Source organism: Conger conger, chromosome 8, assembly GCF_963514075.1.
Source record: "Conger conger chromosome 8, fConCon1.1, whole genome shotgun sequence".
NCBI classification, from domain to species: Eukaryota; Metazoa; Chordata; class Actinopteri; order Anguilliformes; family Congridae; genus Conger; species Conger conger.
Window position 1 is genome coordinate 45,730,449 of NC_083767.1, and position 13,771 is coordinate 45,744,219.

Genomic DNA, 13,771 nt, shown 5'->3' on the forward strand with positions numbered 1-13,771 from the left:
AAATTACTTTGCTCTGTGAATGATACACATGGCAGTGTGGCATGCTCTCTCCCTGGTCGAGTATTTGGAAAGCCAATCTAGGACTGGGATGACCCCCTTCATCACCTGCAGAGCTGGAGCATCTACAGGTAAATATGCACCCGCACACACGAGGTGATTATAAACTATGAATGTGTAATGATCAGGACAATGACAACATGGTTGATCTCTTTGGCTACACACTGCTGTCACTCTATTGAAAGCGGCCAGAAGGTAGATACTTTGAACATAAACACCATAAATACAGCTAATGATGAGGCCTGAAGGAATACACCAACATTTTGCACATTGTTTTTAAAAGGATAGCCTGATATCAATGCAATCTCTTATTGTCTGTCCAATGGCTTCCCGGTGAAATAAAATACGTTTCCAGGATTCCTTTTCCCACTCTACTCTTGTGAGACATTCATTTCCTTTTGGAAGATTTCCATATGGTCAAATATTGAAAGAATTTTATTGTCTATCAAACACAGGGGAATTCAGAAATACTCAATAATCTCCTAAACAGCAGGTTAATATTCTGTGCCAGGGCCACTGTTGGGGGGGTTAAGCATTGGGGTACATTTTTCCTGGGCCCTGGGGGAGATGAGGGCCAATGGTCTGTGAACTTGTGGTCACAGGGCCAGGACAAAATTATATTATTATATTATTCCTGGGCATGTGACAATAATATTTACCACAAGCCGAGGTGTGAAATCCAGGTTCAGAAACCTCAGGTTGTCCCCAGTATTGTGTTCCAACCACACCTGGATTTGCTAATTAGCACAATTCTTCAGCCAGGAGGCAGAACTAATCACTGAAATGAGCTGAGTTGAGAGGTGGAAGAAACACATGGCAGGACTTTTACTTTCTCACTTTCTCTGGACTTTACACCTCGGCTTGTGGTAAATATTACTGTTGCATGCCCAGGAATAATATAATAATATAATAATATAATATATAATATAATAATATTCCACCCAGCAGCCCTGCACTTCCCTGATACACTGAAAGTGCTATGACAGCAGTGGTACAGGGACTTTCTGTTCTGGGAGTCACACGTCAGTTTAAATAATTAAGGGGAAAGGAAAGTTTATCCATGTCAAAAATATTATTAATGTGCATTGACCTTGTCATATAAACAAATAAACTGTTACAAAGCCACACATGAATACACACTCTCCATGTGACAAGGGCTACACTTGACCTTGCAGAGAGGTGAATCTTGCCGGGGTGTTTTTATGTCTGCTTGGTTCCTTTTTGAATGATTCACATAAATCATCACAGTGAGAAAAGAGTTAAATAAGCTGTGTGTGTGCGCGCATGCGTGTGTTAGTGAGTGTTTGTGCATGGCTATATGTGTGTTTGTACAAGGAAACACTGAAACACTTTGATTACATATGGGTGCGGAGGCATACTGTGATAAGAGAATTAAGTATTTAGTATCTCACCATTTCTAAGAAAGGTACTATAATGGGCTCTCTGCAAACTCTTGTCTTGTTAAAGTTCTAGTAACAGTTACCACATAAGCTTCTACTAAGACAAACTTACGTTTTATTTTCTTAAGCTTTTTTGTTTTGTGAGAAATATAAATATTTCACTCAAGGTAGTCATCAGAAACATCAGAATTCACATTGTGTGTTTAATAGGCCTATTGTGAAAGCAAGATGGCCATGAATGGCCAAAAACAAAAGTGAGGATGAAAAACAACATAAATAACGAGAAGGCACAAATAACAGAATAAGAATACAGTTGTGAACAAGTAGGCGACAGTTGAATAAGATGCCAAATTCAAATCGCACACTTGGTCCCTTCGCAAGTCATTACGCGTGTAGGCTACTCGTGAGCGGAAGCTTGATTCCAAGGATTGCATGTTCCAATGCCTGTATTAGTTTGCAAGTATGTACGTGCCCGACCGCCATATTTTGCTACACACTATTGACGCTTTGAAGTTCGCTTTCTCCACCCTTAGCGCTACCTGCTGTAGTGCATCTCTCAGTGCTTCTGGGTGCGACTTGCGTTTGGAATGTAGCGCGTCACAGGCAACACCGCGATGGACCTCAAATCCGAACTTCTGAAATCCATCTGGTACGCTTTCACATCGCTGGATGTGGATCAGAGCGGGAAAGTGTCCAAGTCTCAACTAAAGGTTAGAGTTTACATCTCTCGTTCATGGCCGATATTTTGTTTTTTTAAATATTCAGGAAATAGAGGTGTGTAGCCGAAAATAGTTCACTGCTTCAGTAACAGTTCGCTTTAGCGTTAAGACAGGTAAGACATTTTCTTTCCTTGCTAAGTTCGCTCTTCGAAACCTGGATACCTGAAAGTATATACATTTGGATACTTAAAAGTATATACATTTATTGATGTTCCTTGGTAGTCTTAAATTTGGCATTTGCATCACTGCTGAAACAAACTGCTAGGTTTTGAAACAGCTGGTAGCTGGTAGACCAATTAGACCAGCTCTGTACTCAACATGGTTTGACCAGCTCAAGCTGTGTTTTAAAACAGCTGGTGGCTTGTATTTCATAGCTGGATTTTACACCAGGGATTGTAATCACCCTGTAGGATAATAATCAAATGTAAGTTGCACATTTATATATTGTATATTCATCACCTTAATATTACTGATTATATTCTTAATACCTCAGCAGCAATTCAACATCTATCTCTGTTATGAAGTGATTAATTATATTTAAAAGCTTGAGTCTGTCCTGTTTAATGCAGAAAGAAATAAGGAGGGCTAGTTGTGTCAGCTGACTCATCTGACCTGCCGCTGGAATGTGCCTCAACACACAGAAGCACATTTTATGCAGGAACACAAACACTCGTGTGCACTCACATATGCACACACACACACACACACACACACACACACATGGACACGGACGCATATACACACATAAGTCTGTAGGTGTGTAAGTTGATGGAGAACAGCAATTGCACAACCACTGAATGAAGCTTCAGAACTATTAATGCAAGATCCTGGTCTTTTTCCTGCAATAATCTTTTTGAGGCTTCATTGTATTTTAATGTGTGGATTATTCAGTGAATAATGATGTGCATGTTCAGCTGGAACTGAAGAGAATTCCCTCTCTCTACATTTCTTCCTCCCGGCCTCTCATACCCATTCAAGTTGAGGCACATCACGTTCAGGCTCCTCAGTTACATACTCTGAAGATAATAAGTAGCTGTCACGACTTGCCCATCATGAAGACTAGGACTGTGTCTCAGATGGACATAGTCCTGCATGGTGCACTTTGTGATCACACAGTATGGCCACAGTATATGTTGTGTGTGTGCGCATGTGTGCAAAGCTGGGAGCAAATTCAGGCTCTGGAAATATTACTGTGAACTGACATGTGGAACAAGAATAATACACATTTTAAATGCAAGTTTGTGATAAGCAAAGGTTTATCTTGTCTAAAGGTTGTTGTTGGAAAAAATAAGAACTTGGGTTTTTTTCTTACCAATTTAATGCTTATGATAAATGGCTTGATTAAATACATGTTCTTCTTCTTCCTGTGTAAATATTTTCTCCCACAACATAAAGATATGCACTCTCATCTCCACAGGGAGGGGGATAATGTCACCACATGCTTTTTGTGACTTTGGCTTGCTTTCTTGAACACTGAGAGAGAGAGTAAAGTGTATCATTCTTATTTAAATTATTATTATTCCTTGACAAGATGTTTAATGCTGAATCAGGTGTTTGTTTTCTAGCCTCATAGCGGAATATTAGAAAAATTGAATATCTAGTGTCATTCGTATTGTGCTTCTGAGTACAACATCAGTGGCTCCTCAAGATTTCAAACAGGGGTATTATAACACCTTCAGGGGCTGTGTTATTAGTGTTAGCACTGTTTTCACGAGGGGAGTATTTAATCACATTTAATGACAACTTTAATTTTAAGACAAGGGTCCCTTTCCAAGATGTTTTCACTGTTTTTAGTCTCTATTTACAGTAGACACAGCCTCAGCATAAGTCATTTGAAATTGAGCAGGGATTAAGGCTAGAGGACATTGGAGAAGGTTGGTTGTGTAGATTTGATACAGTAGCCATGACTGCACAGTCCGTCCATTCCGTTTGCCTCAAATCTTGTGCAGGAAGCAGAGAAGACTCATGAGTACCATGTTACCATGACTACTCACTGTCTGTGTACCTTCTCAGATTATGTATGACATAGTCGTGATATCATCTCTCTGCTTCTGGTTCAGGTGCTCTCGCACAATCTGTACACGGCCCTCAACATCCCACATGACCCTGTGGCCCTGGAGGAGCACTTCAAGGATGACGACGATGGACCTGTGTCCAGACAGGGCTACATGCCCTACCTCAACGAGTACATCCTGGCCAAGGTACGGCACTCCTTCTGTCCCGCTATAGAAACACTTAGGCTTTGGAGAAGTCTTAAGTGCTCCACATCAGTCCTGATTCATTTGTGGCAAATGATGAAAGAAGAAACTAGACATCTCACAAAATAAAAGGAATATACACTCACTGAGCACTTTATTAGGTAGACCTGTACACCAGCTTGTTAATGCAAATATTTAATCAGCCAATCATGTGGCAGCAACTAAATATAAAAGCATGCAGACATGGTCAAGAGGTTCAGCTGTTTTTCAGAGCGAATGTCAAATGGGGAATAAATGTGATCTAAGTGACTTTGAAAAAAGTCTAATAAATACCTAATAAAGTGCTCACTGAGTGTACATCAAGATGTTATGATGATGATGATGACGGTGATTGTAATGACATTCATTTTCGCAGGCTAAAGAGGGGACCTTTAACAAAGAGACATTTGATAGTCTGTGCTGGATGCTGACAGCGAAGAAGAACCACAAACCCAGTGTTGCCGAGGGCATGTGCTCAGGGCCAGACTGTTTCAAACTCTTCTGTCTGTTCAACCTACTGTCTGAGGACCGCTATCCTCTCATCATGATCCCAGTAGAGGTGAGAGAGTGAGAGAGAAAAAAGAGAGAGAAAGAGAGAGATGGTTCCAGTAGCTGGCTCCAGTAGAGAGAGTGTAACACTAAAATATTAGTGACTAAATAGTGTTGAGAGTGAGATGGGGAGAACGCACAGCGACAGAATAAGAAACTGTATTGGGCGACTTTATGTGTCTAGGTTATTGTTGCTACCCATGACAACACTGTATTTTGTTGTATACTATTGCCCTAAGATTTTGTGTGATTTCCATTGACTGCTGCACTTAAGGTGGAGTACCTCATCAAGAAGATCTCCACGGCAATGAGCCATGATTGGGACTCGAAGCTGCTGGAGGACTTGTTGTGCCATAAACCGTCTCTCCGTGAGGGGCTGCCCGTGTGGGATCTTCTGGAGTACATGCACACTGGGAGGTTGCTCCAAATCACCAGCATAGAGGCCTTCAGCTTGGCTCTAGATGAGGTCTTTCAGGAGATGTACCACAATGTCCTTAAGAAGGTGAAGCCTGCCACACCTTATGGACCATCAGTGTTATTCTAAATACAATCAGCATATAACATTATCAGGGATTGATACATGATACATGATATTTACACAAAATAAGACTCAAATTCCTTCAAGCCAAGATTTTGTATGTGATGTTGCTCAGGGAGGGAGAACATAAGCATAGTACAGATGTGAGCGCTGTGAGTGTGGGTCTTTAACTGTGGAATTGATGCAACTGTTATTGACTGGAACCTGTTGGTATAATGTAGTCTGTGGTGGGAGACAATTGATCTTTCTCTGGGATAATCTGAGATACTAGTGGACATGTTCTCTGTATTCCGCAGGGCTACATGTGGAAGAAGGGACATGTCCGCAGGAACTGGACTGAGCGCTGGTTTGTCCTCAAGCCCTCCAGCATCTCCTACTACGTCAGTGAGGACCTCAAGGACAAGAGGGGGGAGATCCTGCTGGAGAAGGACTGTGTGGTGGAGGTAGAATAACACTATAGAGCAGTGGTCAGACTTTTTACTTTTGATGTTCTTTAATGAAAAACAAATTACAAATGCCTAAAAACAGGCAAAAAAAATGGTCAGAGCTGCAGTATTGAGCAGTGGTGAGAGCTGCAGTGTGGAGCAGTGGCCAGAGCAGCCATGTAGAACAGTGGTCAGATCAGCAGTGTGGAGCAGTGGTCAGAGCAGCAGTATGGAGCAGTGGTCAGTATAGCAGTGTGGAGTGGTTGTCAGGGCAGCAGTGAGGAGCAGAAGTTCTTGTGTTTAGTTCATCTTTGTATCTGTTGTTTTTCTGATTCCTCTTATCCAGGCCATCGCTGATAAGGACGGAAAGCGATGCGTGTTCTGTGTGAAAACGCACCACAAGACCTACGAGATGAGTGCCTCAGACCTCAAACAGCGCATAGAGTGGATCCAAGGTGAAATGTTGTGGGGAATCTCCTCTGGTTTCTTTGTGGACCAGTGTGTCCTTCTGACAAACTGCGTCTCCTTATCTGTTGTGTGCGGTGCGAGAATTTCTCACTTGGTCAATCCGACATGCCTAACACCCCATCATTGGTGGTGCAGGATGCCCAGTCAGTATGGGTGTCAGAAATGACCCAGCTCTTTATTCAGAGTGATCTGAGGTCTGCCCGGGTCTCCCGTGACCGCGTGCCCTGTCCTCCAGCCGCCCAGACGGCACTGCGTCTCCTCCAGGAGGGAAAGTCCTCCCTGCACCAGGAGCTGAAGCTGCACAGACGGGAGCAGAGGCAAAGCTGCCTTCGCAGCCACGAGGAGGCGCACAACCCACAGAGGCGGCAGCAGGAGAAGGAGCGTCAGGACCAGGAGATCGACAATATCATTCAGGTGAGAAGGGAAGAAATGTGAAGGAAGAGGTGTAGATGTGAGCTGGGTGTGAGGGGTTTCGGTGATGTGGTCTAACATTGGTGGCATGATTCTGTCTCAGTTTCAGAGGGAGGTGGAGACCCAGCGCAAACAGGCTGAGGAGCAGGAGAAGGAACGGCAGATGGAGGTGCAAAGAGAGCTGGAGAGGCAGCTACAAGAGGCAGAGAAGGTGATACAGGCTCATTTTCACATATAGTACACACACACACACACACACTCACATACATGTATGCATTCAACAAGGGTTGACACAACTGTGACTGGTGTTACATGGTATTATGCCCCCCAGGTGAAGAAGATCATGGTGGTATAGATTGCTATGATTGGTGTTACATAATATTGTGTCCCCCAGCTGAGGGTGAGCATGGAGATGGAGATGGCTCAGAAGGAGAAAGAAGCAGAGCAGCAGCGGAGGAGGATCGAGGAGCTGGAGATCACTCAGAGGAAACTCGAGACAGCACTGAACAATGAAATACAGGCTCACCTGGAGGAAGAGAAAGCACGAATGGAGCAGGAGAGGTACACACTCACACACATGCAGACACACACTCACAAACCTGCTTACATATACATACATACTGCTAGTCACACACACATGCACACACATACTGAACATACACACTCTTATGCAGAACTCAGCACAGCAGTATTTTTAAAGGGTTTCCAATGCTTTGGATCATAAAGTCTCTCCATTTCCCTTGAGTGCGTTTGTCTGTCTGTTTCTTCTCATCTGTGAGTGTTTCTCCCCGTTAGACTCCAGAAGGAAGAGGAAGTGAAGATAAAGCAGCTGAAGCTGCTACAGCAAGAAGAAGACGTGAAGCTGCAGAGGGCCCAGCAGGAGAAACACAGCCCAGAGGAGCAGGGAGTCCCCTGCACCTCAGCCTTAGACACAGCCTCCCAGGAGCTGCAGACCCTGAGGGAGACGCGCGTGAGGAGCAACCTGCAGCTAGAGGTGAGCAGAACTGGGAGACAGAGGGGACAAAGGGAAAAGTGATAGGGTGGAGAACAGGAGATAACGTAACATAGCATAACTTAATGACGAGAATAGGCTATTCAGCTCAGCAATGCTTGCCTTCTCCTACCACTACAAGGCACTGTACCATCTGCTTAGTTTGGCTAAAAACACATACTATCTAACACAGTATTAAACCTAGTCTTGAAAACCCCCTAGTGTTTCTGCCTCTACTACATGTCCTGTCAAGCTAGTCCACACAGTGACCACTCTCTGTGTGAAAAAAAACTTCCTAATGTCTGTAGATGGAAAAGAAGCAAGGGGAAAGCAAATGTGACCATGAGAGAGGAGGAGAAGGAGGAGAAGGAGGTGCAGGTGCTGAGGTGTAGGTCTAACACTTTAAGTTGCGATATGTTAGGTTTTGTACAAGTACTTTTCTGTGTTATGTACGGATGAGTACAGCTGTGTCTAAATGTATGTGGCTGTGCATGTATCTTAGGTGCAAATGTGTGGAGAATAAACATTAAAACGTCATGTTTTAGGGCATGTATACATTGCTTTAACTAAATTGCTCTTATTTCTTTGTCCCTTTCTTTCGCTGTAGGAAGCTAAGGAGAAGTTGCGCAATGCCAGCCGCAATGTAAAGCTGTGGAATGTACAACTAAACAGGTTGATGAAGCCCATCTTACCAGGAGGTGCTGTCCCCATCCTGCCATATCCACTTGCATTGCATTTACCCACACTGTACCTGTTGTGTTTATGTTACTGTCATTAATAGAACTTCCTTGCATTTCTCGAAAGGAGCCTCTTTAGAGTTTCTCTGTTTGCAAAAAGGGGGCCATGTAGCCTTACCTGCTGCTTCATCATTCATTGGTTTTGTGATTTTTTTTTCTTGCAGAACGTTTTGAGTCTGTGAGGCGCAATAAAGATGGTCCAGAAGAAGCCTTTTCCAGCCGAGAGTTTGTTGCCAAATGCAAGCCCAGTGTCATTCCAGAGTCCAGCAGCCAATCATCTGAGGAAGAAGGGGTCCTTCAGGAAAACCTGGAGGCTGTCGGCTCATCAGATTCAGACCAAACACTTTCACATTAAGACATTAAGCAAGGCGATTAGGACAGTAATTCAATGATTTTTCAGTGTCATTTTCGCATTCTAGACACTGCAGTGCTAATTGCTTGTTTTGATGCAACATAATGTTTAGCATTTCAGTAGTTGACTGACTCCAGCAACCAAAGGTCACACCAATTTGTCCTGCTGCTGAATCCCATGCTACCAGGGTCCCTATGTTTTGGCTCTGCAAACACAACACTGGACAGTGTCATCCACAAGCAATAGTCATGGTCCTGCATATTTGGCCGTGTCAATCAGTGTTACATGCAGACGGATCCTAAAATATCAGCATCCTCAAACCACTAGGAAAGAGGGAAGCAACCCAATCATTCCTAGGACCACCATCATCTCTGGGTCAGCTTTTCCTGTACATATGAAAAAGGGTATAACAATTATGTGAATACCTTTACTGAAAATGTTTTAATAAGATCAGCAATACAATTTTGCTACCTCTTTGGCTTTGTCTAATTACTGTGGTTATAACTGTAATTGATTTGTGCATCACGTAGAACTGTTGTAACTGCTACCAACTGCCAAAAATGTGCCTGACACAGTTATAGTAGTGCTTATCATAACTGTTCAGTGGGAAGGGGAAGCAGGGTTAAGCACATGTCTTGTTGTGTTTGCCTTGTTCATATTTGCTGATAAAGCTGTTCTGGTATGAATCTCAGATCTCCACATTTCCACATGAAAATTATTTGTAAACTGTAACCAGCATGTGAATAGGTTATCTCTTAAAATGTGACTCCACTTACTGGTTATACGTGAATAAAGATATTTTCACAGGATGAAAGCCAGATCAGAGGAAGAAAATCCTCAAGTATTGTTGTAATTTCACAATAGAATTTTTTAGTATGATTTCACGATGTGTAACATTATTATATATTAAAATACAAGTGAAAGCACGAGTAGTTTGATTGATTTGTGTCTGTGACATGTAGTTGAACAGTTTGATGCTTTTTTTTTTTTTTAAGTGCGCAGGATGACTAATCTATGCTATGTCTTTAAATAGCGCGTGCACTTGTAGCCACGTTACGTAAATACGTGCGCGTTCACAAATCAAAATGGCCGCGTCCTTCATGGTTCTCGTGGGTTCTGATTGGGATGACATCTGATGAAAATGCAAAGAAACCACATCTATTACCAAGAACAGTTGGATTGCATTTGAACTATTTTATTAAGAATTGTTGCGTTTCTTATCTTCTTACGTTTTTATAGACGGTTTGTCGCAGGCATGAGAGGGTATAACGCTTTGGTAAGAAGTTCCAGGACATCTTTCCTATCAGACCTTCAGTCGTTCCCTTTTTGTTGCCGAACTTTGTCAAAAACTGTGCGATGCTCATCACAGAATGAACCCCCACCTCCGACAGGTGCTTATGCACAGCAGCTGTTGGAGAGTGAAGCTGCGGAGGCAATTCCTCAGCCGAGGAGGAAACCCCACGAATGCTCCGTGTTGCTTTTCCCCGGACAGGGTAGTCAGTTTGTGGGAATGGGGCGAGGGCTTTTGAAGTATGGAAATGTTAAAGAAATGTTCAACGTAGCACAAAGAATACTTGGATACGACTTGCTTTCTCTGTGTTTAAACGGACCCGAAGAGGAACTGATGAAAACGGTCCACTGCCAACCAGCGGTATTCGTCACGTCACTGGCCGCCGTAGAACGACTGAACGACGAAGTACCAGCCGTAAGTCTGTACACCCAATAACGGGCATGACACGAGATTGGCTAGCTAGGCTTGCCTTATTGCGAACGCATACTGCTTATTGGGAAATTGAGCTTGAGAAAAGTTTATCGGTGCCTCTCCAGGATGTTCACTTATTATAAAGGCCAGGAATGACTGGCTCGTTAACGTTACCTTAATATTTGACAACTAAGTAACTTATCTATCAGGAAATGTAGACCTAAACGTTATGCACATGTGATAACGCATCATGCTATTCTACAGGCTATAGAAAAATGTGTGGCAGCAGCAGGATTCAGCGTAGGAGAGTTTGCAGCCTTGGTATTCTCAGGCGCGTTGGATTTTACAGAAGGTAAAACGATGCTGTCCGGTAATTAAATATTAGTACAGTTGTGTGCTGATGAGCGGTTGATGATGTTCTACTGCCATTCCCTCAGCATTGTATGCAGTGAAGGTACGGGCAGAGGCCATGCAAGAGGCATCTGAGCGGGTCCCCAGCGGTATGTTGTCTGTGATGGGCCGGCCTGACGCAAAGTACAACTACGCCTGCCTGCAAGCCAGAGAGCACTGCCTATCCCTCGGGCTGCAGGACCCAGTCTGCTCCGTCGCCAACTACTTGTTCCCAGATGGCAGGGTTATTGCTGGACATCAGCAGGTAGGAGTAATTGGGTGGGAATGGTATCGGATAATGTCATTAGGTTTTATCGGTATTAGAAGCTTGGCAGCAGCGTCAACTATCACAGGTTTCAATGAATGTTCCAATTTGGCTTAAGTACATTACATTACATTATATTTGGCATGTCTGTTTTGAGCACAAGTGATGAGGGATGTGCCTTCTCTCTCTCTCTCTCACTGCCAAGAAGTCTCACTTTCCATATGAAAGGGGGCCCCTTTAGGATTGAACAGACAATTCAGTTGTGGAATGAGTCGGCAATCGCAGTAAAGTTTTTCTCTCCTTCACAGGCTCTGGATTTCCTGCAGAAGAACTCCCGAAAGTTGGGCTTCCTGCGCGTACGGCCGCTGCCAGTGAGCGGGGCGTTCCACACCTCCCTGATGCAGCCTGCTGTGGAGCCACTGAGGGACGTCCTGCGGAAGCTGGAGATCGGCCGGCCGCAGATCTCCGTCTACTCCAACGTGGACGCTAAGCGATACATGCACGAGACCCACGTGCGGAGGCTGTTGGTGAAGCAGCTGGTGTCTCCTGTGAAGTGGGAGCAGATTCTGCATGCACTGTATGAGAGGAAGCAGGGGGAGGACTTCCCCCACACATACGAGGTGGGCCCTGGGAAGCAGCTGGGCTCCACCCTGCAGAAGTGCAACATGAAGGCCTTCAAGAATTACACACACGTAGATGTTATTGTACCCGAGGACTGACAAGTGCCTACTGCCTGAACACACAGGCATACAGCACATACTGTTGTATATTGACTTTTTTTGGCCAGAAAATATCATCTGTGGTTGGGACCTGCTTCAGTTGGTTTCTATTTTTGAGAAAAGACACCATTGAAGATTTAAATCAGCAATTATATATGCTAATAGAGTCAGATCCAGAATTTATTAAAAATGCACAGAAAGACAGTAGATATTTTGCCTATGTTAGAAAATGGTATACTAAGCATACTTGATATAAACTTTATATCAAGTATAATATTGTATACTTCAGCATCGGTTTTTTTTCCGCACGGGTGAGGTTTTTTGGACTGCTCTCTGCAATTCATACCACTTGTTTTTGACAGGGTTTAAGTCTGGCAGTAAAACAGTCCCAAAGCATCAATGATCCGTGACCATATTTGGTGGTAGGTATGAGGTGATTTTCTTTTCATGCCTCCCTCCTTTGATGGCAAACATGCCAAAGGTACAAAAAAGAAAGCTGACCATAGTACCCCATTCCAGTCAAAGTTACAATGACATCTGGAAAAGTTTAGATACTTTAATTTGTTGGTTCCTCTCAATAAGGGGCCATTCTCTCAGGCTGCAGTCATGGTAACCACCTCCAATTGAATGCTTGCAACTGAGAATTTTGAAAATAACTGCATGCTGTCGCCTCTTGGCAGTTATTATTTCAGCTTTTCCCATTTGGTCACTTGATGTAACAATACACAACCACAACAATTGCGAATTAATAAAATCTTGTAATATGACATGTTATGCATCTGTATTGTTCACTGCAGACCTACTGGACATATAATCAGATCCAACTCGACAATGGCAACAGACTTGAAAAGTTTGACTGAGACTTCAATATGAGCATGGTTAGAAACTCCCAAGAAGAACCTGGTTTGATTATGCAGTTCTATAAATGCATTACCCACAAATTTCTGTGACCACAATAAAATAAATAAAAAATAAAATATATATATACATATCATATTCCATGTATGCCAAACACAGATTTACAGCCAATTTTAAGTAGATTGGCCTATGCACAAGTACTTCATTTTGCACCATGACAGGTTGCATTAACTGGTTTTGAAACAAAATGAGCCTTTAGTAGGCTATGTAGCTAATAAAACTAAATATTTACTGCTTTGATATTGTGTAAGGTGGCACAGCTGGAGCTAGTCTGTGATGCAAAGGTAAGGTGACCTCCCAGGTTCTTCATCACTCCACTCTGACCTAATCAACCTCAGAGACTCTGCAGTATAGATTGTAGGTGGTTATTGAAGTCAAACAATAAAATAATATTTAGCAAATTCTACATGGTCAGCTCAATCCATCACAAAACATATCTTGACACATACCTCAATACCAATTACCAGGCAGTACTGTCTGTCAAAAACCCAACGTATTTTATTTCAGTTGGTTGTTTATTTGCTGTGGGCGAGGAAGTAGGAATCGTTAACAGTAATCCATTATCCATTGCCAGCAGGGAGGCGCTGAAAGGCTACAATCTGTACATTGAATTGAAAGCAAATAAATGATAGCAGAGAAATAATACATTTCACAACTTCCACAATTGTTTAAAAGCAAATGTTAAAATTTGTATTTTTGTTACATTTATATTTTGACATCTCATTTGCCACACAAGGGCTGTCTGAGTGCGAAACAAACGAGCGCCAACAAAAGATTACATCCAAGATCACGATGAAAAATTGTGTTGGCCTTTTTTCAATTTGCTGTATAATATATACATTATATATATTTTGTACTATTTTGCGAGAAAAAAAAAAGAACGTGATTTCATA

The 13,771-nt window shown here is 42.8% G+C and overlaps 2 protein-coding genes across 2 annotated transcripts; both read left to right on the forward strand.

Annotated features, from left to right (window-relative positions):
- The first annotated feature begins 1,862 nt into the window (after nt 1-1,862).
- Nucleotides 1,863-9,731, forward strand: def6c (DEF6 guanine nucleotide exchange factor c). Its single transcript, XM_061252019.1, has 12 exons — nt 1,863-2,167; nt 4,237-4,377; nt 4,790-4,972; nt 5,237-5,464; nt 5,797-5,943; nt 6,272-6,380; nt 6,629-6,807; nt 6,908-7,015; nt 7,199-7,365; nt 7,600-7,798; nt 8,403-8,493; nt 8,697-9,731. Exons 1-12 carry the CDS (start codon nt 2,072-2,074, stop codon nt 8,885-8,887), a joined length of 1,839 nt encoding a protein of 612 aa, XP_061108003.1. The 5' UTR covers nt 1,863-2,071; the 3' UTR covers nt 8,888-9,731.
- A 229-nt stretch (nt 9,732-9,960) lies between these two features.
- On the forward strand, nt 9,961-12,727 carry mcat (malonyl CoA:ACP acyltransferase (mitochondrial)). Its single transcript, XM_061252021.1, has 4 exons — nt 9,961-10,589; nt 10,851-10,938; nt 11,024-11,241; nt 11,550-12,727. The coding sequence occupies exons 1-4, from the start codon at nt 10,140-10,142 to the stop codon at nt 11,958-11,960; spliced, it is 1,167 nt and encodes a 388-aa protein (XP_061108005.1). The 5' UTR covers nt 9,961-10,139; the 3' UTR covers nt 11,961-12,727.
- The last annotated feature ends 1,044 nt before the right edge of the window (nt 12,728-13,771 follow it).

Bases quoted from the DNA above. Each gene is read 5' to 3' on its own strand.
- def6c (XM_061252019.1), top strand. From the start codon at position 2,072: ATGGACCTCAAATCCGAACTTCTGAAATCCATCTGGTACGCTTTCACA. The intron at 2,168-4,236 runs GTTAGAGTTTAC...CTTCTGGTTCAG, and splicing joins TGTCCAAGTCTCAACTAAAG to GTGCTCTCGCACAATCTGTA. The intron at 4,973-5,236 runs GTGAGAGAGTGA...GCTGCACTTAAG, and splicing joins TCATCATGATCCCAGTAGAG to GTGGAGTACCTCATCAAGAA.
- mcat (XM_061252021.1), top strand. From the start codon at position 10,140: ATGAGAGGGTATAACGCTTTGGTAAGAAGTTCCAGGACATCTTTCCTA. The intron at 10,590-10,850 runs GTAAGTCTGTAC...GCTATTCTACAG, and splicing joins TGAACGACGAAGTACCAGCC to GCTATAGAAAAATGTGTGGC. The intron at 11,242-11,549 runs GTAGGAGTAATT...TCTCCTTCACAG, and splicing joins TTATTGCTGGACATCAGCAG to GCTCTGGATTTCCTGCAGAA.